At 39.7% G+C, this 27,605-nt stretch overlaps 1 protein-coding gene across 2 annotated transcripts; it reads left to right on the top strand.

Annotated features, from left to right (window-relative positions):
* Positions 1 to 156: 156 nt before the first annotated feature.
* Positions 157 to 26,694, top strand: NGLY1 (N-glycanase 1). 2 transcript variants are annotated; one of them, XM_086742695.1, is made up of 12 exons: positions 159 to 327; positions 1,921 to 2,035; positions 4,130 to 4,345; positions 7,632 to 7,791; positions 10,848 to 11,070; positions 11,826 to 11,947; positions 12,354 to 12,499; positions 12,684 to 12,794; positions 18,987 to 19,151; positions 21,407 to 21,595; positions 24,891 to 25,068; positions 25,589 to 26,694. In XM_086742695.1, exons 1-12 carry the CDS (start codon positions 200 to 202, stop codon positions 25,762 to 25,764), a joined length of 1,929 nt encoding a protein of 642 aa, XP_086598821.1. In that variant the 5' UTR covers positions 159 to 199; the 3' UTR covers positions 25,765 to 26,694. The 2 variants fall into 2 exon arrangements, with proteins under 2 accessions (XP_086598822.1, XP_086598821.1); XM_086742696.1 differs by lacking the exon at positions 24,891 to 25,068 and having other exon boundaries at positions 157 to 327.
* The last annotated feature ends 911 nt before the right edge of the window (positions 26,695 to 27,605 follow it).

The following is a 27,605-nucleotide window of genomic DNA, read 5'->3' as shown; positions in this document are numbered from 1 at the left end:
AAAATCGCCACGATGAAGTAGTTTGGCAGCTGCTGCACCATCACCGCCTTCGGACGGGGCAGGACACGTACCCCGCTCGGCGCCTTTAAGGCCCCGCCCCGCGCGGGAGCAGAGTTGTGAGGGCAGTGACCTCACCGCTCCGACTGCGCAGGCGTGCTGCTGCGAGCGCTTGGGCGCAGGGCTGGGTGCGAGGGGCGCGATGGCGGCCGACGTGGGCCTCTCTTCCTCAACGGGCTCCCACGCCGTGAACGAGCTTTGCCAGAACGGGCGGGAGATCTTCGTGGAGGCTTCGCGGCTGCTCCTCACCTACGCGGACAACATCCTCCGGTGAGCGGGGCACGGCGGGAGGCCACCCGGCAGCCGCCGCCTCCTCCTCCCCGAGGCCGCCGCCCTCGGTTCCCTCCCACCTCCCGTGGGCAGCACCTGGTGGGGCTTTCCGCCGCCGGTGCCCCGAAAGTGGCCCTGAGGGCGGCGGCGCGGGTGGGTGCCCCTCACCCGGCGCGGGCCGGCGGTGGGGTTAGGGTTGGGGTCGGGGTCGGGGTCGAGGTCGAGGTCGAGGTCTGAGAGGCTGGGCCCGGCCTCGGCGGTACGTGGGTGCCGCGGGGGCCTGCGGGCAGAGATCGGGCGGCAGCGGCCTGGCGAGTCCGGCGCTTTGGCCTGGCGTGGCTTTGGGGAAAAAAAGAGCCCGGCCATCCGTCCGGGGTGACTGGTGCAGCCGCGGAAGCAATTAACCATAAGACACCGAGACGCACCAATTTTTCTCTGGGCTTACAGGCAGAGCGTCTCAAAAGGGTGAGACATGCGATTCAGTTCTGTTATGCAATATCGAAGTTCAAACACATCTGGCATCTTTTTGTCGTTATTTTAAAATGACATTACTTTTGACATAAACGTTCAGTGGCTTGGATTTTTATTTTGCTATTTACTGCTGGTTGGTTTGTTTTGAGGGTTTGGTTTTATGTGTTAAATGTAAAAGCCTGCATTGGCCCTGATTCTGCAAGCATTTAAGCACCTGAAAAGTAGTGGATGCATAACAAGTAATGCTGGAATCATACAACAGTTTGAGTTTGAAGGGACCTTTAAAGGTCATCTAGTCCAACCCCCCCAGTGAGGAGCAGGGACATCTCCAACCAGATCAGGTTGCTCAGAGCCCTGTCCAACCTGGCCTTGAATAACTCAAATAGTAACTTGCTTTTTCTGTTGACTTTCTCTTCTGACTCAGCAAGATTAATTATCAAGAGTTAATTATAGTTGAATTTTTGCGAGGTGGCTCTGTAGAGTATATATACACACACCAATGTGTCTGATTGACCTTCATGTCTTCAGGCAACTCAAGACGTATGAGCTGCCCCTCCCTGTCTATGTCTGCTTTGTCACCACTTGCAAAAACTGTGCTGTGTGACAGAGAACAGTGGGTCCTGGGCTGACTCCTTTTAAAGAAAGAGGTGAGAGAAGAAAGTTTAGATGAATTGAAAGGGGAACTGAGAAGTAGCCTTCAAGAAGCAAGGAGACCACGGTGGTTTAACCCATGTACTAGGAAGTTTAGCGTAGTTTCTCTAGTGGGCCTAAAATCATCCAGCATCAAGCTGAGGAGTTCAATTAGAAAGCCTACCAGGTGGAGGGGGACATCAAGTTGTCCTTAAGTGTCACTACAGACTAAACCCTGCTGGCTAGGACTACAAGACATTTATTTATGAACTTAAGCTGTAAACTAAAATTTAGAACCCCTTTGTAACTTTCAAAGTTAAATGTAGACATGATTTAAATCAAAGTTTTAGGTTTCACATTCTGCCTACATGGTGTGAATGAAAGTAAACTTTAAAAATCTCTTATGAATGACTAATGCTGCTTAGTACATTTACCCAGCTTTTAAGTGTTTACGTAATTTGTAAACATCATTAAAACTTTTGATTTCTCCAGGAATCCTTCTGAAGAAAAATATAGATTAATTCGGATTGGAAATCCAGCATTTTCCACAAGGCTGTTGCCTGTCAGAGGAGCAGTTGAATGTTTATTTGAGATGGGGTTTCAAGAGGTGAGTATAATTTAGTCATTTCTGCTGTCTTCATTAGTTTACCCACTGAAAGTTAAAACTGCGTATTTTTTTTTCTCCTTTCTTTGCTGCAAGGCATTAGATTTTAAGCCCATTGCTGTTCTCTTAATTTTCTTTCAATCCTTGTTTGCAAATATCTCCATTTAACCAACAGAAAATGTGGATGAGGCTACTTCAGAAATCTGGTGGAGCTAAAGCTAAGCTGATCTGTGATAAGATTGGTTTTCTGCTGTTCAGGCACACTACTGGTTCGCTTAATGGTCAATACATATCCATGGTGGGAAAGAGGATGAAGAACCCTTGTCTTAGTAGCAGTAGGTGGACATCAGACTGCATCATCAGGCAGTAGTTTCCATATTGTAAATCTGTGTGTTGAAACCATTTGGAAGGGGGTGGAGGGAAATTCTGCTCTTCTGCTTGTTCCTACCACCTATAGGGCTTGTGTGGCCCCATAGTGAGCTAGGTAAGGGAAGCTGATCTAATTAAAAATTTGTCCTCCAAAACAAACAAAAAAAAAAGAAATATTTTTCAGCCAGTTCACAGCGCAGCTGCACAAGTACTAGTGTTGTCATGACAGCAGTGGAGGGCAACAGACTGTTGAAGTAGTTTTAACCATTTAAAGCAGTCATGAAACTGTATCCTAAAATAGTCTTGAGTTAATCTTCATGCTGTGGCATTTAAAAACACGTATTTCAAAGACAGCTTTGTGTCCTGAAATGGTCCCTGTCTTGGTGGAATGTAAACTGCCAAAGCTTCTTAAGCTTGAAGCAGCCTTTGTAATTACAGGAGAGCTGGGGTGAAAAAGCAGCTCTTGTTTAATGGTGCAAAGCTCTTGCTGTAGCTCTGCTTTAATTTGTCTCTTTGATCCCGCATTTTTGTATGGGTACATACATTGTGTTATTTAGGTCCAGCTGTTGTGACCCCTCTGTCTTCTCTTCTGGTGAAGTTAATTAGTGTGGTTGTCCTAATTTAAAAGAAGTATGCTGAAAGAAATGCTGACTGCAGAGGGAGAAATGGTCTGCAGATTTATTCTCATGCTGGTGCTCAGGAGATGACTTTAATGATGTGTTTTTGCCAAGAGGTAGTCAATGTAGCTAGTGAAGCACTCAAGCAGTAATAATGTGTTTAAAATGACTATGTTATAAGTGCTGCTCCCACTCTTCATGGGCATGTTGGCTCAGTCTTACGGTTATTGTGTCACGTGGCTGGAGCTCACAAACCTCTCTTCAACTGCAATAACTAAATTTGTTCCTTCTTTTATCTCTGCTTGGTAAGCCAATGTTTTCAATTAAAAATGAGGACACTTCTACTGGATTGATGTATTCCATGTAGTTCTGTGGCAATTGTAAGTGTTAGAAGCACTGCACCTACAATGATGGGTGACTTAAGGTAACTGTGGATAAACAAATTACTCAGTTTAATAAATAGAAGTGCTGCAGTGGTAGAAACTGAAGCTCTTAAACTATTAATGTTTCAGGATGTTCATGTTTTTGGTAACCTCTTTCTTTGTATTAAGTGCACTGATATTTGCTTCTGTCATAATTACTTGTCTTTTGTTATGCTGAAAAAAAAATCATGTTACAATCACAAGTAGGCACCCAGAAATCAAGCTGGGTACAGGTCTCAATAGGAATAATATTTCCTATCTGAAAACTTACCTTCTATACCAATATCTTTTAAGTTTTATAATTCTCAGCAGATGCCGTTCTAGGTGCTTCTTCCCCCAGCATTGTCTGTTCTCCTGTGTTGCATAGCGTTCCACTACAGTACTGTGAGAACGGAGCGTTTGTTGTTCTTTCTGTTGTTGCTGCTTTCTCTGCCAAACCATAATTGTGTTGTCCATGTGTGGCTCTGCAGAATAAGTTACTAACAAAAGCATGTTGTTATGAGCCCTCTTTCTCTAGGCTGACTGTAGATTCTTGATCTAATAGCTTCTGCTGTGACAGATCTAATCTGAATTCTGCCAAGTGTTAGTGTGCTAACTTCCAGTAAGTGATATAGCTGTTAGCAACAGATACAAACTGCTGACTAGCTTAGGCTTGCTTTAACTGCTGAATTAATTTCTCTAAATTTCAGGGAGAAACTCACCTGGTTTTCCCTAAGGAAGCTTCGATTGAGCAGCTACGTAAAATCAGAGACTTAATTGCTGGAGAGAGGAGTAGCAGACTGAATGAGTCAAATCAAATCCACAGATCAGGAATGTCTGAAACCGTGGCCAGCGCTCAGACAGTTGCACATCCGCCTTCTAGACCTGCTGACCCTGTTCTTACCCGTGCGCAATCTCTTGATACGGTAATTATAACCTGAAAACTTTGTAGATGCTCTAATCTTGAATATAAAGGTTGAAGAAGAGTTAACTCTTGGGACGGACTGCTCAGAGAGGCTACGTAGTCTCCAAATGTGGGCATTTTCACAAGCTGACTGGATGAAGCCTAGAGCAACTTGATCTGACGGCATAGCTAACACTGCTTTGAGCAGGAGGTTGGACTAGATGATTTTTTTTCTTACCCCCACCCCCCCCCCATGGTTTCTGAAGGTTTTGGATGTTTTCTTTGATCTCCATGCAACTTCAACATGAAACATGCCATAAATAGGATATTGGCAAGAGATTTTGTTGAAGGTGTCCATAAATGTTTTCTTAATCAGAGTGTCATGAAAAAAAAGCTTGAGTTTCTTAGGCTGTGTATCCCCTGTCCAAGAGGTTGAGATGGAATTCCCTGTCAAGACAGAGAGGCAGAGTCCTTTCACTTGATGTTACCTGGGCTGACGAGAGAAGATTTAACATATCATACAACTTGGAAAAATGAAGTTATGCCTTTAGATAGAAAGTTTGAAGGATGCTTTGGTTTGACTTTCTAAAGACTTTTTCCCCCTAGAACCAGTGTCGCTTTGGTCTTAAAGTTGATGTAAGATGAATCCTTCCAAAAGCTCACTTCTCATACATCCTTAAACAGAGTTTGTCTCTTTTAAGCGGTATTATCAGTGTATTGTTGGGTACTGAAGTATGACATACTATTTTTTTCCAATACTTACCCAAAATCAGTGGAAGAGAAATGGCGAAGCATAGATTGAAGTGATGGCTTTTTGGGAGAGAGAGCACTCAGTGACCCAGTATCACCCGTAATGTCCTTTGAGAAAGGAACTGTTGCAGGCACTTGAACATTGAGCTATTTAATCTAGTCATATTAGAATGTTAGTAGTTGCCTCTGAAATACACTGACTGGGTTTATTTGAATTTGGGGTTGGGTTTTGGTTCTTTTTGGTCTCCTTCTTGGTTTTTACTGTTTCAGCCACTTCTGCAACGGTGGTTGGGAGTGATTATGAAACCTGTAGAGTGACTTGCTGCAGTACTGGTTAGTACTGGAAGCTTTAAAGCATTAAAAGTTGTATTGAACTTGCCATGAGAAAAATGTTGCAGATTTCAAGTTGATATGATGTATTCTGAGGTTAATCCTTCTCATTTGTAGTTACTTTGCCCTGACTTGATGCCAGTCATTAGAGCTGTGGATCCATTTCTCTGCAACTATTCTTTTTCTGTGCTTCTTGAGAGTCAACATTGGTGGTGGGACTAAACTTATTACAATTTACAGACATCGGGAATGCAGTGTTGACACTCTATTAAAATAAATGCTGTGTTTGAGCTGATCTCTTCAGGGAATTATACTGATAGCTCTCTGAGCCATTGAATTTGGTCTGTATAGTCTGGGTTGATTGGAAGGAAGTCCATAAAATACCTTCGAGCTATGATTTGGCCGTTTTCCTTGCACAGCAGTAGGTGTTCTGTTTTTCAATGAGTATACTGCAGAGGTATAGTTGTATTATTGTTGTATTGGCTGCTGTCAGGTGTCAGAGAGGTGTAGAGTGGTTTTGTAGTACAAGCATTTTTATTTCTTGCCTATGCGTTACACCTGTGATTCATGGAAGTTCTGGTAAGTGGAGGAAAAAGTGAATTACTTGAGACAGTACAGAAATGTTCCTAAATGGCACTCTTGTGTGGGACCTAACCCATCATTATTTTGCCCTCATCTATGGCTCTTCTGCATTTCTTATATAGTAAGGCGTTCTTGAGACTTGGAGAAAGGAAGATTCTTGCTAGTCATTGTTCTGGTGGATGGATTCTGATACCTTCCTGGATGACATAGTGATTATAGGAGGAAAGAGGTCCCCAAACTTAGATTTGTAGTAGAGTTCACCACACATCTAGATGTTTGCAAAAGACTTCATTGGTATACAGTGGCTTTCGTGAAACCAGTTGAGCACTACTGTAACACTGATGGTGTTTGCCAGTGGGGAGATCTGAATTGTCAAAGAATCTGGGAGACTTTCTGCTGTGCTGAGCGATATCTCTGAACACTCTTTCAAGAAGCTGAGAGAACATGAAGATCTATAAGCCATTGGTAGTCCCTAACTTCCCATATTTCTGTTCTTTCAACTTACTTTAAAGTTAATCTGAACACAGTTGGGTTTATGATGTTAAACCAGTTACCTACAGCTGATGAGCTCCAGGAAGAGCAAAACCAGTTCTGTTCTGTTTCAGGAATTCTGAAAAGTAAGGACTGGTCCCGTAGTACTGTCCAGCATCAAAATAATCACTCCTAGTTTAAATGCTCCTTTGAAAGAAGTTATCTTCTGAAGAGTTCTCCCACCTGTGTACTGTGTTGCATTTGCTGCTAGGATCTCAGGGAAGTGTGGGATTTTTGATGAAACAAAGATGGTAGCTAACAAGGCTAAAGACTGAAGCATGATCTAGCAGTAGAAACCAGGTAATTTGGTACTGCGGGCTTTCCCCTAAAATATGCCAGACTCTTAATTTTAAAATCCTATTTTACTTTCTGTGTTGTTCCCTTTAAATGGGAGTAAATAGTTTGCTCAGCTACTGACTCCACTATTATTAACTTCAGCTATTTATTTTAGTACATAGGTGTGTACTTTATTGGGTGCAACATGTAGTTGCCACTAAGTGACACTTAAGATAACTGACTGAGGAAGCCTTGTTCTTATATTAGATTTCTAGTTAAATACACTGTTCAGTATATGATCTCAGGGCTATCTATTCAAATCTGTATCAGAATTGATCCGTGAGAGAAGGAAGTAGAAATAGACAAGCAGCATTCACGAATAAAAACTAGAAAAGCAGCATTGATCATCAATAATAGAGTTCTGAGAACAGATGCAGCAGTGTCCAGGAAATTGAAAGAATTACAGATTATTTTGTGGATTTCAGGGAAAAAGTGTCCAAAAGGAGGTGGGGAGGGAGGAATAAGTAAAAAACTTTGCTGTCAGAGGTCTTTTTGTGGAATAAGTAAAAAACTTTGCTGTCAGAGGTCTTTTTGTCTTCTCAGTGAATCAATACACTTTTCACTCAGGATACTCAAAGATTACAAGGCTGGCTTTACAGTTTGGGTGGTGGTGTCCGCAATTTTTATTGATATCTTTACAAATAAAAATTTCACCTGTAAAAAAATATATAGTGTAACTATGAGTATAAAATTGACTGACTTTAAAATAGGAGAGCTTGGTTCTTCTGGTTTAAGGTGGAAGTTCATAAATCATCTTGTGACTGAAAATCCTTTTGCAGGCTGCGAATATCTTGAAAACACTTCAAACAAAATTTGAGCATCTTGTGTTGATGTATGAGAATCCTGCTCTTCAGCAGAAAGCACTAGCTTTAATTCCCCTCCAGCAATTGAAAGAGAAAGCTCAAAAAAAGCTAGCACAAGCTACAAGACTGGACAAAGGTAATGCTACCAGGTTATAATGTGTATGAAACTAGAAATATGCTTTCAAACATCTGTGTGATCTGTATGTCTACTATGCTTCAGGTGTGTGGATTTTGTCCTATGTCCGCGGGTTCCAAATGCTATCTCTAAATTAGAATTCCTTTCTTCCTAATTTTCGAATTTTCTACTATTCTCTCTCCTCACTTCTGTTGTTTTTGTTTGTTTTTTTTTTCATTTCTGTCATCCATTCTTTACTACTTTCACATAGAAATTTTGAACTCTTAGTTTCTGAATTAGTAGTAAACAATGCTAGGGAAGCAAATGGACTGAGCATGTAGCGTTGTATTCCTTGCATCTGGAGGGAAATAGCTACAACAAGAGGAAGGGAGCTTCTTGTTTGAGCAGTCACGGTTTTGAGATTGTCAGAGTGCAATTTTCCCATACGTACTACAATTCCAATAAAATTTCAAAATGCTGTTTCTCTTTTTAAGGTGATATTATTGGTAAGATTTTGCATGAGACCTTTCCAAGACACAACCTAGTACAAAGAATTACCTTTCTTGCTGGTGCTTAAATGAACAGGATTGTTCACATGCCCTCCTCTTGGAGCTAGAAGTGAAATATAGGCATAAATATTTATGGCATCAGTGGCTAAAATTTGTATTTTCTTCATAAGGGCAAATTTGATTTGAATGTACAAAGTCTTAGTTAAAAATGACGTATTTCTATTTTCAAGTGAAAGTTTTAGATTTGTTTCAGCAATATAGTGAAATTTCACTAGTACGAGATAAATATTCAAAAAAATACACTTCCAAACCCATATTTAAACAAAGAAAATCCTTTTCACTGTGAATCTTTGATAGAAGACTCTGTTTGAAGTAATTCTGCTAACTTGATGGCGATCCTGTTGATGAAATAAGCTGCTCTTATAAATAACTTGGTGATGTTTTATAGAACCACACACTGGATGGAACTCCACTGTTTTGGACAGTGACAGTTTGAAAGTATTTTTAAAGAGCTTTATAGAAATATTCCTTTGGGAGTGGACTGTGTGTGAGATGTACGGGTGTTTGGCCCTTTCAGCTTATTTGGTCTATCTGTAGTCCTGTAGTAAGACTGTCACCTGTGGGAATAACTGCTTAGTGCTGGGGGGCTCTTGTTTTCAGGACTTCCCTTACGATGCATAATTGTCTCATAAAGGCTAGGTAGATTACGGTCATTTGATCAGAAGTAGAGACTTTTTTTTACTGTTTCCCTTTACCACTTTCCATTAGAAAGATGGATTGTGCAGTCAAAAATAGCTGCGTGTGACAGCCAATTGTTTTCTGTTCAAAAAATCACATTCATCATTCTTTCCATGTAATGTTTTAATGAATGATTTATTTTACAAACCAAGAGAAGAATATTCATATGATATCAGTCATATTTTCATAGATGAATTCTGGTTTGTATGTTGTTATCCAGGAAAGGAGAACACGGCCTGTGCTCAAAATATTCCCTTTCATTTTTTAGCAGAAGGTTTGAATATAGAATCATAGAATCAGAACAGTTGGGGTTGGAAGGGACCTTTAAAGGTCATCTAGTCCAACCTCCCTGCAAGGAGCAGGGACATCTTCAACCAGATCAGGTTGCTCAGAGCCCCGTCCAACCTGGCCTTGAATGTTTCCAGGGATGGGGCATCTACCACCTCTCTGAGCAACCTGTGCCAGTACTCTACAAGCATATCCATTTTGTAACACCTTGTCTGAATGTTTCAGCACAAATGTTTTTCTCGTATAATAAGTAAAAATGGAAATTTTACTACAATTAAAAGTCAAATTTTCCTGGTTTGATGAACAAATGCTCTTTGTTCATGTGCTTCATGGTCTTCGCAATATGTGTTTAATGGAGTTAGGGCTCACACAGGGTCTTTTTGTGCAGAAGATTACTTCAGCTTCAGAGGAAGATGTGAATTGAGCTTAAATAAATAAAACACGTCTTACCTACATCTTACTTTTGCCATCCTGAAAAAGGATCTAGTGCACAAATTTGGTGCAACTTCCTTCAAATTCCTTTAAACAGCATTTTTAAAATTATTTTTGTATCTTCGTATTCATCAGATCTGTCTGCACTGTGACTACCAGCAAGCTGTAGTACATAAAATAGCCAGGTATCAGTTTCTGTAATTGCAGTGTGACCTAACAGGAGTTAAGAGGAGGACTTATTTGAATGTTTACAAATCTGAGAAGGAAGAGTATCTCTCTGGACACTGGAGCAGAATATACATTTAAATACTCTAAGGAGTTAGAAGGAATGGATCTCTTTCAGAAGACTGGATTTTTAAATTTGCTAATTAGGTAAAATGGGGTTGTTTCCAGGTGGCAAAATAGTGACAGTGTGAGAGGTTACATTGTAACACCTATTGTGAACACAGGTAAATAGGCCAGAAGAGTCTGGTGGTCTAGTTTGGTGGAATTGGCTACAGTGGAAAAATAAAGACATCCTGTGTCTAGCTTGGATAAGCTGACAAAGGCGTTTATTTGCTGAATTTATAAACCAACTTAGCTTTGTTCACATGGTATATGTACATGTTCTACAGTAATTAAGCTGTGTTTGTAGAAAGTATGTTCATATTACACCTGGTTGTCTAGGCTGCTGCCAATGTCTGGTTCTTTGAGATTATGAAATCAAAGCAATTGTTATTCCTAGTTTAATAGCTAAGAATAGAAAAAGAAAATTTAGGAGTAGAAAAGGAATTAACACTCTCTCTTCCGAAACCCTGGAAGAATACGAGGGGCATGAGAACCTTCATCAGGCTTTACTGTATATCTAATTTGTTTTTCTGAGCAATTCCTTATTCTCACTGTAGCTGTAGTGTTCAGGAGTGCAGTTTTTTGTTCTTTAGATATACAGTTTGTTATTCAGTCTTGAGAATTTAGCTTTTCTTTTTTGTGTGTGCTTACGTAACATATTAAGCTTTTTTTATAATGAGACTTCTAAAATGTAATAAAGGCCCAGAGATGGTGATTTATGTAGATATCGGGAAGTTCTGAATTATTTTTGCATTTGACCTGTATGTTGTGTAAACTTTACAGGTGCACATGTGAATGAAGAGGACTTCTTGCTGTTGGAGCTCTTGGACTGGTTTAAGAATGACTTTTTTCACTGGGTAAATAATCTTCCTTGCAGCAGGTGTGGTGGGCAAACAGAGGCTAAAAGTGACTACTTGTTGCCTACTGATGATGAGCTAAGGTGGAATGTCAGTCGAGTGGAAAATCATTACTGCAACCAGTGTCAGTTCTGTAATAGATTCCCAAGGTGAGCATATAAAGATTTGCTTTGTCTTTTTTTTTTTTTTTTTTTTTTTCCTTGTCTTTGGAGAAACAGCTTTACATTTGTGTGTTTTGTGGACAAGTGGTAAGTTGTTGATTGAAAGATTAGAGAAGCCATTTTAAGTAACGTGATAGGATGGTTGATGAACCAGCAATTGCTCTATAAGATAGAGATTTTTAAAAACAAGATATTACTTTCTTTTACATGGCCTTGTCTGAATACTTGTCTGATTTTTCTTCTTATTTTTGGGGTTTTTTTTCAGTTAATTTGAGCTTCTAAATAAAATACATTAATATTGGCATGGTACGTAGGTAGGTTTTTATTATTGCAGGGAAAACTTTCAATTCTACAGAAAATCAAAAAAGTTAATGCACATCTTTTGCTGAGCTTATAGCAAAAGAGAAAATCTATTTTCTAAAATATTTTTGCTAACTATCAAAAGCACCAGCATACAAAAATAATATTTTAAGATGAAGTCTAAGTCAGTTTTGATAACTGAAAAAAAAAAAAGATTCGTTCAGTGCTGCTATAAACATGTGATGGAGTCACGTGAGTCAAAGTAAAGTAGTATTCTGCTCATGCTTGTTTTGTGCGGTACAGCAATCATTTCAGTTATCTTCTGTGGACTGAATGGCACTGAAATCTGTTCAAATCATCACAAGGACAGTCATGATGTAAAGATTTCAAAAGATGAAATGTATTTTAAATTATTCTGGTTTTGTTTTATTTTTCTTCTACAGGTATAACAACCCTGAAAAACTTCTGGAAACCAGATGTGGACGCTGTGGAGAGTGGGCTAACTGTTTTACACTGTGTTGCAGAGCTGTAGGGTTTGAAGCTAGATACGTCTGGGACTGTACAGGTATCAGTATTCTGGAATTTTGTAATGTTAATACAAACCTATGCAAAGTGAGGTTATATATTTTATGGTTCTCAGATTATATTAGCTATCAGACAGCATATAGAGTTATGCAGTTCAGCTAACAAAGACAATGTAAACTCAATTTCCTGTCTTGCGTGGTGAGATGAAATATAGTTCTGCTAGTAAGGTTAGATGATTGACTTTAGAATGATACAATCTTTAGTTGAATCTAAGAGAACATGATCATAAGACAGAAAGAGAAAGTTCTGGTAACTTTTCTGAACACAGATGAACAGAAAACGTTCTTTTATTTGGTAAATCAGGAAAAGTTAGAATATTCTATAATATTAGAAAAAGAGGATCAATCCTTACTATTCATTTTTTGTTCTTGGCCTTTGTTATATAGATCATGTGTGGACTGAGGTATATTCTTCATCTCAGAAAAGATGGCTTCACTGTGATCCCTGTGAAAATGTCTGTGATAAACCTCTTCTGTATGAAACTGGGTGGGGAAAGAAGCTCTCCTACATAATTGCATTCTCCAAAGATGAGGTAGGAGTAATTATGTCAATAATAATCAAGCTTGCCCTGATACAAGTGTGTGATGTATTCCATCTTAGTGTGATTTCCAGAATTATTATAGAAAAACATACTCTGACTAGCTATCCTCTTTAAATGAAGCAAGATACATGGGAATTTTTGGTTGCTTTATTTTCTTCTTCAAATTATGCTTGAGGTTGTTGATGTCACCTGGAGATACAGCTGTAAACATGAAGAAGTACTCTCTAGAAGGACGGCTCTCAGTGAAGCTACACTACGTGAAAAAATTAACACGCTAAATGGAACGGTATGTAGCTTTTCTTAAATGGATTTCTTTAAATGAAAAGTAAATATCTTTCCAGAATGTGAAATCCTTGAACAAAGGAACGCAATTGGTAACCTGATAGGAATGTCCATGCGCTATGGATTATAAAATGCTGCTAACGATATAGACCTCATTTTGCAATTAATAGATAATTAATAGATCAGTCACAGTGCTGAACTTATGTGAAATAAGAAAGAATGGCATGTAAGAGGATTATTGTGTTATCTCTTATGTAGTCAAGTGTATGTGTATGTATAAAAAATATATACCATATATATTTCTCTTTTTCTTGATGGCTTTGGAATAGACTTGTGCATCAGCAGATGTTGAAGGTAAACAACATGCTGTGTTGCTATGTGGACTCCGTGAGGCCAGCTGAGCATTTTCTGCAGCAATAATGCTATAACTTGAGAACAATCGTATTTATAGTTACAAGAAATGTAGGCCTAACTTGTTTTCCATGATTTCTTACAAGCTCTAGGAAGCGGGAGGAATGATTCACAGGCTGCTTCCAAGACTTTCAAGAAACATTGATACCTTCAGCAGAGCTTTAACTCAGAGCCACATATATTTGCTGTTCATGCCTTGTGTCCCCAGAACACGTGGAGGCATTTGCACCTGTGTATCGTAGTAACAGAGCCCAAGTGTACTCAGCACCTCTCTGCTAAGCTCTTACCACTCCCTACTTGGGACAGGATGAGCTTTTCTTGACTCAATGTGCTGGAATACTACAGAACATTGAACCACCTGTAAGGTTCCAGTTTGTCCCTGCTTCCTTCCAGGGCTAATTCCTGTGCATAGAAAGTTTAGTTTCAGTAACAGTATACAGCTGATGGCTTAATAAGCAGATTATCTCTTTTTAGAGGCCTGCTAGCTTGAGGGTTATAGCCACACACTAGGAGCGTGAAGAATTGAGCTGGACTTTTGTTTGAGGCCAGGGCTTGAAGTCATTTTATCAGTAATGAAAAATTTGAGTCACATAGCGAAGTGGAGTACTGAGAAGGTTGACCAGAGTAGCAAAATAAAAGGAGGTAAAGGATCAGAAATTCAAGTTGAGGAATGCACGTGTTTTGTGCAGGACTGCAGGAATTCAATGGTGTCTTCTCTGAGCACTGAACCCTTGTTGGCTACAAAACTGATCTGAGGGGCCTTTCTTCTGATCTACTGGCAATAGAAACCAGACTGTTCTCCACCAGTTGTCCATAGGGAAAGAATGTTGGAAATGGGGCACTAGTAAGTTGAAAGATTACTCTGACAATGTTGATGGAATCAGGAAAGTATATGCAACTGACTCGCGGGCTGGCTTGCCTGACCTCTTCGCCATAATGATGTCACCACAGGGTCGTGTTCTGTTTCACTTACAGAAGTTTAGAGAACTCCAGGAAAATAGTGCATTGCTGTCTCCAACAGATGGTGCTGCATGTTGGTCTGTTGGCCTGTTTCTTACTCCTTTCCATCTCCTTTATAGGACCGTGTGGCTCATGAGCTGGCATGAATACTTTGCAAATAGAACAGGGATTCTGGTTGTATTTTGAAATAGAACTTTATTAAAAACTGAGAACAGGGAAGAAAGCTATACATGTGCTTCCAAGACACTCTTGTATTTCTCCTACCCTCTTTTCTCGTGGAAAATTCCAGCCCTTTTCTTCTCTATGCTGCACACTTTCCTGGCTGCTTTCCAATATTATTAAAGTCGTCTTCCGATTTTATTAGAACACCTTTGTCAATGTTGTTTGTGGTATCTTGTTCTGAGGAGCAACTTTCCCTTTCTACAAGCTGAATGATACTCACATTCCCCTCTGTTCTGGTTTTGTTAGTGAGGGGGGGCCTAAGGTGGTATCTTCTGTAGGAAACTGCTAGAAGTCGCTCCCCTTTGTTCAGTGGACTCGGCCGGGCCTAGGGCGGACCCGCTGCTGGCCAAGGCCGAGCCAATTGGTAGCAGAATGTCCCGTGATAATGCCTCTGCGATAACGTTTTTAAGTAGGGGAAAACAGGAAAAAAGAGGAGAGAAGATGTGAAGCAGCTGAGCGGGGGGCAGAGAGGGGGAGGCGCGAGCCTCATGGGCCTTGCAGGCCTCACCCTCTGGCCTCCCGCCGGGCAGCCGACTGGGCCCAACTCGGCCCGGCCCGGCTGCAAGAAGTGGAGAGGAGATGAGAAGTGAATAAGATGTAAAAAGGATCCTGAGAGGCATCTGCCAGCCTGTTGTGAGGAACGGCTGCAGACGCCAAGGTCAGTTCAGAAGGAGGGGGAGGAGTAATATGGCTCCTGGCCAAGATTCCTCTGCAACTCGTGGTGAAGACCATGGTGGAGCGGGTTGTCCCCCTGCAGCCCATGGAGGTCCACGGAGGGGCAGAGATCCACCTGCAGCCCGTGGAGGACCCCACGCCAGAGCAGGTGGAGGCCTGAAGGAGGCTGTGGCCCGTGGAGGGCCCGCTGGGGCAGCTGTTCTAGAGGGACTGCACCCCGTGGAAGAGATGACCCACGCCGGAGCAGTTTCACGGAGGACTGTGGCCCGTGGGAGGGACCCCACGCTGGAGCAGAGGAGGAATGCGAGGAGTTCTTCCCCTGACGATGATACAGCGGCGTAAAACAACGCGTGATGAACTGACCGCGACCCCCATTCCCTTTTCCCCCCCCCGTGCCGCTCGGGAGGGGAAGGTAGTAGAGATAATGTTAAGCCCGGGAAGAGGGAGGGGTGGGGGGAGGTTATCTTGTTCCCTGTCTCATTCTCCTGCTAATTTTAGAAAATAAATGAATAGTTTTCCCCAAGTCGAGTCTGTTTTGCCCGTGACGGTAACTTTAAGGATTTCTCCCCGTCCTTATCTCAAACCTTGAGCTGTTTTTCTTATATCATCTCCCCCTGTTCTCTCGGAGGGTGGGGGGAGCGGGAGAGAGACTGCGCAGTCTGGTCCTGATCAGGGCTGAACTACGACACCCTCCTCTTAGATGTACTTTCTTTTGTCTAGTAGCTGTTCAGAATGTTTTATTAATTAAATTTATTAAATATTTATAAATGTAATCCCTGTAAGTAACTGCTCTTACTTTTTTTTTTTCTTTTATTTGTTATAGTTGGAATTGGATTTCAGGAGCTTACAGGCAGTTTGCTGTCAGATTGCTAAAAGATTCCGCCCCCCCCCACCCCGCCGCCATGTTTGTCCTAGTCAAAGGGCCTTTCCTAAAGTTCATACTAAGGTGACAATGCAGTGTCAATCAAGGGACTATTAAAAAGTTGCTGTCTGAGGATCTCCATATCATATTCAGCAGCTTCTGCAGTCAGTAGAGGGATAAGGCAGCTCACCCCTGGAACTATCAAAACATCTTATAGCAGGTTTTTCATTACTCTGCTCAGTCACAAGTCTCCATTTCAGCTAGTATGCTCTTTCCTTTGCTAGTACCTGTTCAGCAGGTAACTGATGTAAGCAGAGGCCACCACTAACTTTCACTTTTCCCATCATCTCCTAGAGACTGGTTCCACACTAGGAGGAATTGTAGTCTTGATGTCTTTTGATGTGAAGCTCAAACACTGCATCTTTCAAGCTCAGTTCTTCTAAGTTACAACTAAAGAGAAGCACAATACGCAGCACATTATCACCTATACTGCAATGTTTGTGAAAATGGAGTCTGAGAGATCATTATTGATCTTTCCTGCATAAAGAGCAACAGCTGTGGCCATTATTTCTCTGTGTGTCTGCCTGTTTAGTGGCTAAGCAGAGACACACAGCAGTTGACTGGCTTACTGCTAAATGGAAAAAAAAGGCAAGGATAGTTTAGTCTATTCACTACACTATTTTACTTCTCAGAAATACTGTGTGTGTTTTATTTGGGTGTGTACCCTCTCGTTTACCAACCATCTGATGTTCTTCTGTAGTACCATATCACACCCTGACTACAAATTTTCCTTCACCTACTTTGTATGGGCACTACTCTATTCCAGTCCATTGTATGTTACCCCTATAGAAGGGGAGGAGAGGACCCTGAACTTCCCACTGCTTTAATTGAAATTGGATGGTGGAACAGGGAAACAAACTATTTTTTTTATTTGCTCTAAGCCCCATTTTTTGGTAGTGATTGTGAATTGTTAGAGCTACAGCCAGGTCAGCTTTTAAAAGGAAAACTCATCATTTAGGTTGAATTGCAACCATTTCATGGTGATTGATGTGAGATGAACGAGTATTCCTTGTGTAAAGGTTTAAAATTCAATTTCTACCCTCAAATTATCTGCTTACCCAGCAGTGGGTCCACTTAAATCACAGGTTATCGATCTTGTGAAAGCACAAAGTCCTTAAGGAAGCATCAACAGCATAACTTGCACGTGATGCAGAGCTGATTTTAAAGCTGCAGTTCACAATCCCTCTTCCTTCCTACCCTCTTTGTTTGCCAAAGAAAGGTGGGACATGAGCATGTATGTAGAGGGTAACACCTTAAGAAAAAACAAAAGCAGGAAGTTTGAGCCAAGGCAGTTGATAATGGAGTTCTTGGAATCCATTTCAGTACATGGATGCTGTTGATGACAATGTCATTTGTAGGAAAGTAGTTACAGGTTTTCCCAGCACAGACAGTGTTGAACTCTGCAGAGTCTGAGCATTATGTGTGGCTTGCAGGCTGCTAGCATTCATATGCGAGAGTCTGCTGTGGGGATGGGGAGATGACAAGAACTAGCATACTTGTACTGTTTACAGTTGAGGAACTTACTAATTCCTTGTATCATACATAGAAGAGGCCTGCCTTCTGAAACACCCCTTTTGTGCTGAAGCACTGTTCTTTAACGTTTATGTTTTTTTTTTCCAGACACTGTTAGAACAGCTGTAGAGCATAGGCAGCCAGTTTTCAGTGTGGCATCGCTAATTTCAGTGGTAATCACCCCTGACACTGGATTTCCCTATATCAAAGTGGCTTGAAGAAAATTGTAGATTGGCATTGTTAGCTTAGTGTAAGCCATACCAAACTTCCTGTGAGGTGGAGTGAGATCTGTAGTACTGTCTATGGATATCCAAAGTGCCCAGGCAAGTGTTAGATTTGGGAAGGTGTGGTGTTCCATTAGGAGCTGCTAGAGTCACTGCATGTCATCCATCAACACAAGCAGAGGTGCGTTTCCCCCTTACTGTGTTAGAACTGGTATTTGGCAGCTGGAATTTGTTTAGCTGGAGCTGTTTCTCATCATTTCTCTGTATCTACTTTCCTTTATCCAGTTCCACAATGTTGTCTGGAACAAAAACCCTTCAAATGCCTCTTTTTAGATCCCTAATAGCAAAACTTTCTGGGGTCAGGGCTGGGTTGGGAGATAATTGGAATACTTACTCACCTGAAGTTTGAGGTCCTAGTGGGCTGAGTGTGCGCGCCTTGGGCAATCAACAGGTAGAAAAAAAAAAAGATGATGTATAATCATTTCACACTCAGTGTTGAACTTAATTTTCCAACCCTGTATCCACAGTTAAGGAAAGAGGCATAACGTATCAGCTCTGTATATTTGATGTGAAAATCATGGAGACAAAACCCTAGCCTCTCAATGAATTTTTTTTAAAGTTGTGTACCAAAAAAAATGCCTGTAGTTTTATTCATGTGAGCAAAGAAAGCGTATTATGTAATTCTTTCTCTTTTCCGCTGATTTAGCCAGAAGTGCAGGTGGTAGGTTTTTGAGTTTTCTGATATCTTCAAAAATATGAAGGTCATAGTTTGTTTATGATAGAATCAGTCACTGTGAAATAACTCTGTCAGCGATCAACTGAATCTTATGTTTGGACTTAATCACAAAACCAAGACTGCTGCCAACCAAATCACTTCACCTTAGAGAAGAAAGGTTTAACCCACTAATTATGCTTGCTTTCTCTTTCAGCTAAATAATATCAAGAACAGCTGTGGTACATAATACATATGAATAGCTATAAAATATACTATGGAAGTGTTTTATCATCCAAGCAGAAGTACTATAAACATAGCACAAACCTTATTTTGAAAGAAATCCACATAGTCCATGCAAGTTCACAGAGAAAGCACCACCATTGAATAACCATGCAGTTGACCGATTTATATTTGCACATGTGGTATAAGATTAATCTAGACTTTAAATGTTAGTCTGTTTTTTCCATTCTTTTTTCCCTTTTGGTGTCACTTTAGAGCAGAATTACAGATACTGTTTTTCTGAATTTTTTACTTTGTTTCTTAATGTATTTTCAGAGACAACGATCTTTGTCAGAAAATAGAAGAAAAGAGCTGTTGGAAAGAACAATTGTGGAGCTTGTTGAATTCATTTCTCCTAAAACCCCTAAACCTGGAGAATATGGTGGAAGGACATCAGGTTCAATGGCTTGGCGAGTAGCCAGAGGTGAAATTGGTCCAGAGGTATTTAACTTTTACACAGGTTTTAGAGTTAGCTAACTACAGGTTCTGTGATTATGGTCTGCAGAGGAATAGCACTTATGCTAGATAACCGACAGATTTAGTTCAAACAGTGAAATGCAAAAACATTAGGTGCAAGTTTGATGTGAATTCAGCTGAGGTCCGTAAGATATTTTTGAGGATTGATGGTGATCCATGGATTCTAAAAATGTTTGGGAATCCCTGATCTACAGTGTGTTTTGCTCTCACAAGTTAATAAAAAGTACTTATTTTCCTTTTAATTAGTTGGTGTGACAGAACTAGAAAATTTAAGGCAGTTGAAAGCAGTTGAGAAAACTTTAAAACGTTGTATTTATATTATTGGTTACTATTGGTTCTGGTTTTGTTTAGTAAGGGCGCCCAACGTGGGGCTCGAGGAATTTGAGATAAGAATTGAATTTAATTGGGAGCAGTCACGGGCAAAACAGGGACTGAACTCTAAAAAAGAGCGAAATGATTATGGGGAATTTATGGTCTGATTGTGGTGAAGGGATAAGTGGTGAATTGTTCGTTAATTGTCTACCCACTGTTGGTGTTGTGAGGATATTATTTTGATTTTGGTGTGGGGAATTTTTTTTTTTTTCCTTGTTGATGTGTGTGTATTTTACTTATAATACTTAAATACAAAATTCGCAGAGGCGAGGGGTGGAATGTTCTGGTTTTGTTAGTGAGGGAGGCCTAAGGTGGTAGCTTCTGTAGGAAACTGCTAGGAGTCGCTCCCCTTTGTTCAGTGGACTCGGCCGGGCCTGGGGCGGACTTGCTGCTGGCCAAGGCTGAGCCAATTGGTAGCAGAATGTCCTGTGATAACGCCTCTGTGATAACGTATTTAAGAAGGGGAAAACAGAAAAAAAAAAAAAAAAAGATAAGAGAAGATGTGAAGAAGCTGAGCGGGGGCAGAGAGGGGGAGGCGCAGGCCTCATGGACCTTGCAGGTCTCACCCTCTGGCCTCCCGCTGGGCAGCCGACTGGGCCCGACTCAGCCCGGCCTGGCTGCAAGAAGTGGAGAGGAGATGAGATGTGAATGAGATGTAAAAAGGATCCTGAGAGGCATCTGCCAGCCTGTTGTGAGGAACGGCTGCAGACGCCAAGGTCAGTGGAGAAGGAGGGTGGGGGAGTAATGCAGCTCCTGGCCAAGATTCCCCTGCAGCCTGTGGTGACAACCATGGTGGAGCAGGTTGTCCCCCTGCAGCCCATGGAGATCCACGGAGGCGCAGAGATCCACCTGAAGCTTGTGGAGGACCCCACAGGCAGGTGGATGCCTGAAGGAGGCTGTGGCCTGTGGAGGGCCTGCTGGGGCAGCTGTTCTAGAGGGACTGCACCCCGCAGAAGAGATGACCCACGCCGGAGCAGTTTCATGTAGGACTGTGGCATATGGGTGGGACCCCACGAAGGAGCAGGGAAGGAATGCGAGTTCTTCCCCCGACAATGATGCAGCGGCGTGAAACAATGCGTGATGAACTGACCACAACCCCCATTCCCTTTTCCCCCCTGTGCCACTCGGGAGGGGAAGGTAGTAGAGATAATGTTAAGCCCGGGAAGAGGGGAGGGGTGGGGGGAGGTTATCTTGTTCCCTGTCTCATTCTCCTGCTAGTTTTAGAAATAAATGAGTATTTTTCCCCAAGTTGAGTCTGTTTTGCCTGTAATGGTAACTTTAAGGATTTTCTCCCTGTCCTTATCTCAAACCTTGAGCCGTTTTTCTTATATCATCTCCCTCTATTCTCTTGGAGAGTGGGGGGAGTGAGAGAGAGACTGCGTAGTCTGGTCCTGATTGGAGCTGAACTACGACAATTTGTAAGCTGTCGTATACAAGCACCAATATGTGTTAATCACAGAATTACATTTACTGTTCAAAATAACCATTCACCTATTGATTGTGCAAGAAATATATTCAATATGTAAGTTTTCTATTCCTAATACGTTACTATCTTACTTAAGTCTGCTAATTTTGTGTTATTTTATTAATAATCTATTTCTAAAATTAATTATATGAAAATTTTAAAATTACTGCTCCCCTCTGTCTATAGTAGGAAACTGGTTTAAAACTTTTTTTTAAAGAGATGCTTTTGTCCATTGGCCTATCTTAAAAATTAAATTTTTTTCAATCAATTGGCAGCAAAACTGAATTGGGAAACCATGGCATGCTGTTCAAAAGTAATATAGTCTTACTGAAAAGTATTGGTGATTCACAGTGCTGGTTTGGTTTTTTTTCGCCTTTTTCAGAAAAGAAAAGAAGTTGTTTTTATTCCCTCTGAAAAAGAGAAGACATCTAAACTCTTCCATCTCAGCTACAATATAGTAGAAGATAGTTATACACGGATTTCCAATAATAATGAAAAAATAAGTGGCTGGGAAACGGGTGTTTGGAAGGCAGAGTCTGTTTGGAGAAAGGTTGAAACAGACTGGAAAATGGTAAGGATCTACTGTAAGAGTAAGATAACTCACATAAAATAGAAAACCGTTGCCAGTGTTTGGCATCAAAACCTCTCTTGGTGCTCATCAAATTTAGCTGATGTTAGTAAATATTACTGTTAAGCTTCAGGTAAGATTGTCAGATGACTTAAGAAATTGAGGTAAATTTAGCTTGTCTTTCACAAAGGATGACCGAATTTAAGTAAGATCCTGTCCTATCTGCAAATAGATAAAATGCTTGCTAAAGCACCAAATTAAAAAAAAAAAATACTACTTCCTTATGATTTTGGGCAAGTGCACAATACTGTTTTACTGAAAAGCAGTACTTCTCTCCAAAACAACGAAAAAAAATTTGAGAATAGCTTTATAGTGTGTCATAGCTCTTTGCTACACAGGCAAAGGAAGAAATTGTCATACTAAATATTACTGTTCCATCTGCAGTAAGGAAAAAGAACTGTCAGTTATCCAGATTATTGTATAGCCTGCTCAGACTCCTTCCCATCTGTCAGGACGCTGAGCAGCAGAAGAGTCGTATGCTCTAAACCTAAGAGAACTGATGCCTGTAGTATGGGAAAAGGGTCACTTACTGGCAAACAGCTTTTCCCGCCACAGCTACCAGCTGTGGAACTGAGCATTCCCGTTGGGGACTATAGCGTGTTATTGCTTTGTTCCCCTGTCACTTTATTAGTCTGAAAGGTCTTTGGCCAATTCTTCTAGCTTAGGCAATGGTTTACTTCCCATTAATGGAAAATGGAGCCAAGTATCTCACTTTCTTCTGAGGTTTTGTGTGCTCAGTCTATACATAACCAACTTGCAAAATGCCGTGGAGGAATAGCTTGAATAGATTATTCTACATAAAAGAGAAGGAATAAGGGAAAAAAGTGGAGAATAATATAAAAGATGTTACAACAGCATAGGCTAAGAGGAAAAGAGAAGTAACAGAAAACCAGAATGAGGGACAACTGTTCTCTCCTTCCCTAGGATCCACTAAAAATCTGGTAGCACATTGTATCTTAAAGTCTCAAATGGTCAATCATCCTCACTTTTACAAGAAACATACTGTCTTTGCACTGAAACCAATTACAAGTCTGCTGTTCTGCTCAGCTCTACTAATCAGATACATCAGGGAGGGACTGATCTACAAGACCAGGCAGAAAGACTTTAGCCTTACTTTCAACAGCACCTCAATTTTTTTAAAGGATTAGAGGATGGCCTTGAGAAATCAGGAGCTACTGATCCAGGTATATGTTAGGCTTATGTGTAAGGCAGGTTAGTTCTACAGAGAAGCATCCTGCAGAATGTCTGTATGTGAATCTAAAATTACTTTTTGTTGGGGGTTGTTTGCATTATGGGAGACAGCAGAGGGAAAGCTTGTTTGGGATTTGCATGTTCTTTTTGTAATGCCTTTAGTAGATCCGCAAGGTACAGATTTGGAGTTTGATTCAGCAGCTGTCCAAGAAACTTACCAGCCAAAGGATATGTGATGAAGGGAAAGGAATTTAAATGTAAAAGCCACAGTAAAAGTAACTATAGGTTTTAGCCCAGGAAAATGAACCATCAGTTACGTATGCTGTCGTTGCGATGTTGTTGATCAAAATGGTTTGGATAGATGATAATCTTAGCCAATCTGATAGTAGCTGTCTCCATCATATTTACATATTTTCTTGCTATTTAGTGTCACTTGACTTTATGGTGCGAAACAAAAATGTAATCAGATTACCCAGAAATAACTTGGCATCCAGGGCTCAACAAGCAGACCACAGTAGATGGTAATAAAAATGTAAGAAATTATAGATCTGAAATCCATGGGTTTCTAAAAGCTTCTTTTCCAGAATTGCTCCAGTGGAAGAGAATTTGAATGAGTATTTTCTTTTTTTATTTTCTTTTTTTTTTGTCCTGAATTCAGACTGTTTTCAAATAATACTAGAAAGAGTAGCCGGATGTGAAAGTTAGAGGACAGTCAAAAGGAAATTTTAACTTCTGTTTTTCTAATTAAATGCTTAGATATTATAATGGAAGATGAAACAGGCTAATGCTTTCTTTTTTACCCCTTAAAGCCTATGTTTAGTGCACCTCAACCAAATAGTAATAAATGGAGAGTTTTGGCTTCCTTACTCAAATATGGCAATTCGGTAGGGTCTGATCAAAGGAAATCTCTTGCTAGAACTAGCTGAGGTACTTAAAAAACTGATGTGGAGATCAACACTTTAATCAACGTTAAGATTATATTCACGTGAAAGCAGGTTAAATTGTTATATTTCCAAAGGTGATCTTCAGTGTAACACCTCACATCTTTGGACTTTTTTAGCTTTCTTAAACATGAGAATTAACATTTATGCCTAGTGCGTAGTAACACTAAAATTCTGTTCTGTAGTCTGTCAATGATATTTCTATATTTGGATGGGATCTTTAGTAAAACATACTGCTGTGTTTTACTATCATTTTATTCAGGGTTGTTCTTTCCAGCTTAAAAACTAAAGAACTGTTGTAAGTCCATCCAGTATGACATTAAGCAGAAGTCTGGACATGACAGCATTTTGATAAGTTTTCTTAAGTAAGAATGGTGAAAGGACCAGGCAGTTTTGACTCTTTAGTCTGTAATGTCTGTTATCTTGGTTTGTTGATAATAGATGCTATACTTGAAAGGGTCATTGGATGCTTATTACAAAATTCTTATGAGGGTTCATAGTAACTTTAATGAATGTTTAACATGTGAGCTTGACTGTTCAGCCATGCGAAGTTTAGAACAGCATTGGGACTACATTAAATTTTCCTAAGAGTTCAAACAATGCTAAAGCAGGATTCGTATATGGCTAGAATGTGTGATTTGTTTTAACCAAGACATGTCAGGTTCTAGGAGAACTGCTGTGCAGCCAGCAGCCGCATCTGAAGAATTCAAAATACTGATTACTCAGTTTTTATCAGCAATATTGAACAATGAAAATGAAACTGTGTGTGGGCTTGTGCGTGTATATAAAAAACAGACGTCTGCTTTTTTAAAAATAGTAAACTTAGGTATTTTTGTGGCTTAAACTTTACCAAGCGTGTTGAAATAGATTAGTGTTCCCTAGTCAAGGTCTATGAATGTGTACAGTTACCTAACTGTGTGTAAAATAGACTTAAGGATTCAGAATGAATTATATACAAAATTGTACTATGTAGGGTTTTGAAAGGTTCAGAGGCTTTATAAAGAATACATGTGTTATCTTAAGGTGTTATGTCCTTGTTACAACAATTAATTAGATGTGTGTTGATAATGTCAGTTTTTGACATACTATGTCTTCTTTACATTTAGGTTTATTTAGCTCGAAAAGAGGGGTCATCCTCTGCTTCCATCAGCTGGAAGTTCGAGTGCAAGTCAGTTGGTCTAAAAATAGATAACATCTCAGTTAGGACAAGCAGTCAGACATTTCAGAGCGGAAGAATAAAGTGGAGACTTTGCTGTCCAACAGCAGAAATTGGTCTGATAGGAGGTAAGTGTGGAATTTAAATAATTAATTATATCATGCAGGAAAAGTGTAACTGGAAATTAATAGTTTATATGGAGAGAGCACTATGCAAATACTAAAAATGAAATGCAAATGCATTTTGACTTTTCCAACTCAGTCTTTCTTAGCAAGGTCGAGAAAATATGATGCATTTAATCAAAATGGTACAAAACCTAGTTTTATTAATATACATAGCCGTAGCTGCAACAGAGCAGGGTTAGCAAGAACACAAAGTGGATACAAGATACTTAGGTGTTTTACTGGGAAGGATAGATGCTTCTATGTGTGGTGGCTTCAATCTTGACCAGATCCTCTGTCCATGAGCACTAAATAACTAAAAATTTGCAGCTTTCTTGTTCTGCGACTGATTGACAGATAAATTTGGGTAGTTGCAACTGAGAGCCTTAAACATTTGTTACACATTTACCCTTTTTAACATGCATTCTAGCATTATATGCTGTCTGGAGCAGCGGCTCACTGAATTGTTTATCTTTTCCTCCAATAGATAAAAATCTTTGCTCCTATTCAGATTTTTCTGGTGCAACAGAAGTTGTGTTGGAAGCAGTCCTAAATGGAGGGGATGGTGAAGCTGCATGGCAACACACACAGCTGTTTAGAGAGAGCTTAACAGGATGTGGAGATAATTGCTTGGAGATAATTATAAAACTCAGTAACCTCTGAGAAGCTGAACTGAGGAGATGCTCTTTGAATTCCTTGAAGATGTTACACCATGGATGCAACATGAAGATTTGGTTGGCAGTTCCTGCTCATCCTGCTAACAGATTGTTTCCTGTTTCACTGCTTCCATTTAGCCAACTTGAAACTGCACGTTATATTGAATAGGTAAACATCACATTGAAAACCCCTTAGCTTTAAAAACAAACACCAAAATTAAGAGATTGAACCATTAAATACTGGGTTTTCTTAAGCTTTATAATGAAAAGGAAACAGTTTTTAGGAAGCAAAACATTATCATAAGAGCAGAGAGCAATTGTAATCGGTTTTAATTTGCAGTTAGCTTGATAGGGGTTTCTTTATAATCTACTCCTTGGAAAAACAGTTTGAATTCTGTTTCCTATTACAACAGATGCTTGTGATAATTTTTAAAGTATTTTAAAGAGTAATCAAAGGCTTAGCATTTTAAAAGGAAAAATATTATTTTATGTAATAAACAGAAGAGATGAAATTAAGATAAATACTGAAGCAATCTGAAAATGATCTTGTTATGTATCTTAAGTATTAAACTTGCATTTAATACCTAGAAATGTTTGGAAATATGATGGTGTGCTAGGAAAACAAACTGATTTTGAATTAAATGTTCATTATGTACCTAAAATTGTCATGACCTGTGATATTAAATTGAAACGTAAAACTGAGTAAGTACATCAGATTTTTTCTATCAAAAATAGATTATTCATTATACTTTTTAATTACATAAATTCAATTTTTCCCACTTTTAAGAAGATTTAAGTGTGTAGGTTGAAATAACTTTTTAAGCTATTGTCTTGAGTTACTTTGAGTGCTTGTCCCAAATTTGCCATAAAAGTGTACAGTTTAATGTAAGCCTTTAAATTTACTTGCATTAAGTATAATAAAAACTGCCACCCAGGAGACGTCTGATATAGCAGCGCTGTGAATACAGTGAATGTTCAGGTTAGGTAGTGTTTATCAGAGAATTTAAGGAGGGCTGTGGCTGGACTGTACAAGAAGTTCAAAGTATAGTTTTATTTTAAAATAAGTGAAAATTAGGAGCGATGTTATCAAGATGAGTGTTTTTAAAGCTTTTTGTTCCTTTTTTTTCTGACCCTTCCAACCACTGTGTTGATTTGAAATTATTGTCAAAAGTAATTTACGTTGAAATAAATGTTTGCTGACTTTTCAGCAAATGTAAGCAAATCTAAGACTCTTCAGATTTTATAAGGAAACTACAAACACACAGTGAGATTCAAAATTATACCACAGACTTCTTAAAAAGTGGTAATTATAGCACTATGTTGGCAAAAAAAATGACTCAGTGACAGCAGTCAACAAAAATGTTTCTGCTTCATGATTTTGACAGCTGAAAAGATACTGTTTTAAGACAGAAATTATTTCTTGCGTTGTTTTACTTAAAATGGAGAGCTATGAGCAGTTGCAGAACAGCTTAACTGCATTGATAATTTGAAAGTAGAAGGCAGAATAAATTTAAAAGTAGTAAGATAAAAGTAATTTTCTCACAATTTTGGTTAGTATCTCTGGGGGAAGAGTATTTGCTGCAGATAACTTAATAAAATCGTCCACTCAAACAGTGGAGTAGTTGAAGTCCATTATTAAAATATTTGAATGAATTAAAAAGATTGAAAAATGCCTTGCCAATCTAATTAATCAAGAAGTACTTCTGTATTTGTAAGATCGCATGCAATGGGTAAAAGTACTTATTTTAGGAATGAATTAATGAGTAAAAACCTAAGACTGAATAGACCTAATCTGAAAAAGTTAAATTGAACTTATTCAGGTGTCTTTTGGAGTACCCAGTAAACATT

This window comes from Chlamydotis macqueenii, chromosome 2 (genome assembly GCF_036417535.1).
Source record: "Chlamydotis macqueenii isolate bChlMac1 chromosome 2, bChlMac1.mat, whole genome shotgun sequence".
Classification (NCBI taxonomy): domain Eukaryota; kingdom Metazoa; phylum Chordata; class Aves; order Otidiformes; family Otididae; genus Chlamydotis; species Chlamydotis macqueenii.
Note: the sequence above shows the minus strand (reverse complement) of the source record. Positions and strands in the feature narration are given on the sequence as shown.

What these genes read in the sequence shown, in the direction of transcription:
- NGLY1 (XM_086742695.1), top strand. Translation starts at nt 200, where the DNA reads ATGGCGGCCGACGTGGGCCTCTCTTCCTCAACGGGCTCCCACGCCGTG. An exon ending in TTCTGTAATAGATTCCCAAG is followed by an intron (nt 11,071 to 11,825) that starts GTGAGCATATAA and finishes TTTCTTCTACAG; the next exon opens with GTATAACAACCCTGAAAAAC. An exon ending in GAGGTGAAATTGGTCCAGAG is followed by an intron (nt 19,152 to 21,406) that starts GTATTTAACTTT and finishes CGCCTTTTTCAG; the next exon opens with AAAAGAAAAGAAGTTGTTTT.